This window comes from Rhea americana, unplaced genomic scaffold (assembly GCF_003343005.1).
Source record: "Rhea americana isolate MKP2758 unplaced genomic scaffold, rheAme1 scaffold_30, whole genome shotgun sequence".
Lineage (NCBI taxonomy): Eukaryota > Metazoa > Chordata > Aves > Rheiformes > Rheidae > Rhea > Rhea americana.
The window spans coordinates 2,162,753-2,165,254 of record NW_028186424.1 but is presented as its reverse complement, the minus strand read 5'-3'; the positions used below and the strand labels follow the sequence as shown (position 1 = coordinate 2,165,254).

The 2,502-nt window shown below is 42.1% G+C and overlaps 1 protein-coding gene across 3 annotated transcripts in view; it reads left to right on the top strand.

The window, feature by feature from the left end:
• Positions 1–2,274, top strand: part of PPP2R2C (protein phosphatase 2 regulatory subunit Bgamma) — a 138,137-nt gene extending 135,863 nt beyond the window's left edge. For all 3 annotated transcript variants that reach the window (XM_085309591.1, XM_085309592.1, XM_085309594.1), the window contains exon 9: positions 215–2,274. In XM_085309591.1, the coding sequence (XP_085165717.1) occupies positions 215–506 (292 nt within the window). In that variant the 3' untranslated portion in view covers positions 507–2,274. The remainder of the gene's footprint in view (positions 1–214) is intronic.
• Positions 2,275–2,502: the final 228 nt, after the last annotated feature.

Below are 2,502 nucleotides of genomic sequence, written 5' to 3'. Positions count from 1 at the left end.
TGCTGTAACAGGCTAGGGAAAACAGTAGGAAAAAATAACTATTCACTTGAGAGAGAGTGCTGGGAAAAATTCTGTGTTTTATATTCTTCCCAGTTGAAACCAGAAGACCTCAGCCTAGGTTAAAGCTCACTGTCCTCATCCCCTCACATTAGCAGACTTCATGTAACCTGCAGTTTAATTTATTCCTTGTTTTTTCCTCTCTCTCTGTCTGCAGTGTCATAATGACAGGTGCATATAACAACTTTTTTCGAATGTTTGACCGAAATACCAAGCGGGATGTTACCTTGGAGGCGTCCCGAGAGAGCAGCAAACCACGAGCTATTCTTAAACCCCGGAGAGTCTGTGTCGGAGGCAAACGGAGGAAAGACGACATCAGCGTTGACAGTTTGGACTTTACTAAGAAGATCTTGCACACGGCGTGGCACCCCACCGAGAACATCATTGCTATAGCAGCGACAAACAATCTGTACATATTTCAGGATAAAGTGAACTCAGAAATGCACTAGATTTATCAATATCCCTCCAATTTACAAACCAGCCTCTTGAGAGTTGTAGAAGGATGTGGTCTTCACAAAAAAGTGTGGCTGCTGTGGTGGAATTTGTAGGCTGCATCCTTTCAGCCCTCGGCCTGTATTAGTATTGGTGGCAAGCCAAATATTTTCCATCATTGCAAGTGTATGAGTAAAAGGCACGACTGCAAACACCGTGCTGTGGTCTGTGTTGGCTCCGTAGGCACGAGGAGGATCCGTTTCGGGGYGCCCTGGGAGGGCTGAGCCCTTCCGAGGGCCTCGCGTTTCTCGGGGCCGAGCGGGGCACAGGAGGGCTGCGCGTTTTGTAGCCCTCTGAATTTACCACATTGTTAGAGCTTTTTTGCCTCAGTCTCTTGATTTTTTTTTTTAAGTAAGGGTTTCCTGTCTTTAATTAAGCCAAGCCTATCTGTGGGTGAAAGAATAGCCACATCCCCTTATATCCTGTGCCATCTTAGGAGGGGCTCTTCACATTTGTAAGGTTGGAAGCAAAATTACTGCCATTCGTCCTGGCAAAAAGCTGTCCCATCTTACATGTCCCATTCCCTTCTTTACGGCATTTTCTTTAAACATCAGCTAACTTTGTACTTCAACTTTTTAAGTGAGTAAGTGACAAACTGATATAGATACTCAGCCAGTTAATTTTAAGAAGTTCATTCTCCATCTATCTCTCTGCCGTGGTTCGAACAATGATCAGGGTCTTCCTCGCGTGGAGGAAGATTTCAAAACCTGGCATGGCTGCGCCACGCTGCCTGGCTGTGCGAATACAGCAATAGCAGGGTTAAATACTTACACCCATACTACTGTTTGGGAGTTGGAGGTCTAGGTGTCCTGGCTAAAATGCCGTCGGTGAGGCAGTGTTGACCTCCAGGGGAGCAAAGCTAAACCCCTGCTCGACCCTTGAGCGAATCCCTCGTTTGCTCGTTGCAGCCCGGCTGCCTGAGTCCCGGCGCTCGCGGCGCGGAGCCGGTGCCGTGGTATCTTTAACCGTAAAGAATGATTCTGCGAGGCAGCACGGCTCGGCGACGTTTATGTTTGTAAATTAGTCAAAGGCTGTGACAAAATTATTCCAGGAAAAATGAGAAGAACCCCCCCCCCAAAATTCCGATCCAAACAAACTCGCTTCTGATATATTTACATCTTTCTCCATTTTCAAGTGAATAGTGATATAAATGGAAAGAAAGTACATGCAATTGCTGTTCCTCATGTAGGAAGCATATGGCTATGGTGTACTAGAGAGGAAGTACTACTTACCCGGGGGAAAAAGATATCAAAAAAAAAAAAGTCTGCACCTTTCTGATAATGGTTGCAGAAAAACTAATATCCCAAAGTATTTGTTCCCAAATGATGAATAAAAGAGCACAATTCAGATGACCTGTTAATCTGCCCTTATTAAAACTCCTCAGAAAAAATAATCTTTAAGCCATTATGCACCGGTTTATTCGGTAAGTGGAGAATGTACTGGTAAACGGATCTGCATGCTTTTCTATTTTGGTTTGGGGGAAAGGGTGGGTGAAAAATCTGCTTACAAGAACTAAAAAACAAAATAAAAAGCTCTTTTATAAGACATCTTAACACAACACATGAAATCTGTACGTTTGAAGTTTTCTAGATCAATGCTGTATATTTTGTGTGTGTAGAAGCACAAACGCATGTGCATCAGTTTCCAGCCATACTAAACACATATGGTATGAAATGTGTAGGTTAATTTTAAAGAGAATGAGGAATGTTTGTTTATAAAATACTGTATGCTCTTGACAGCATGGACAGTATTATATGTACATATTTATTCTAATGAAATTTAACAAAAATTGCTTTTTTTTTCCTTGTAAAAAGGTTTAAGAATGTGGTAAATGGTATACAAATCTTGTTAATGCCAAACTATTGCTTAAAGGGTGTCATACAATTTCTTTGACTTTTGGCCTCTTCCATTAACCTTTGCAGCTCAAAAAAAAAAAAAAAAAAAAGAAAAAAA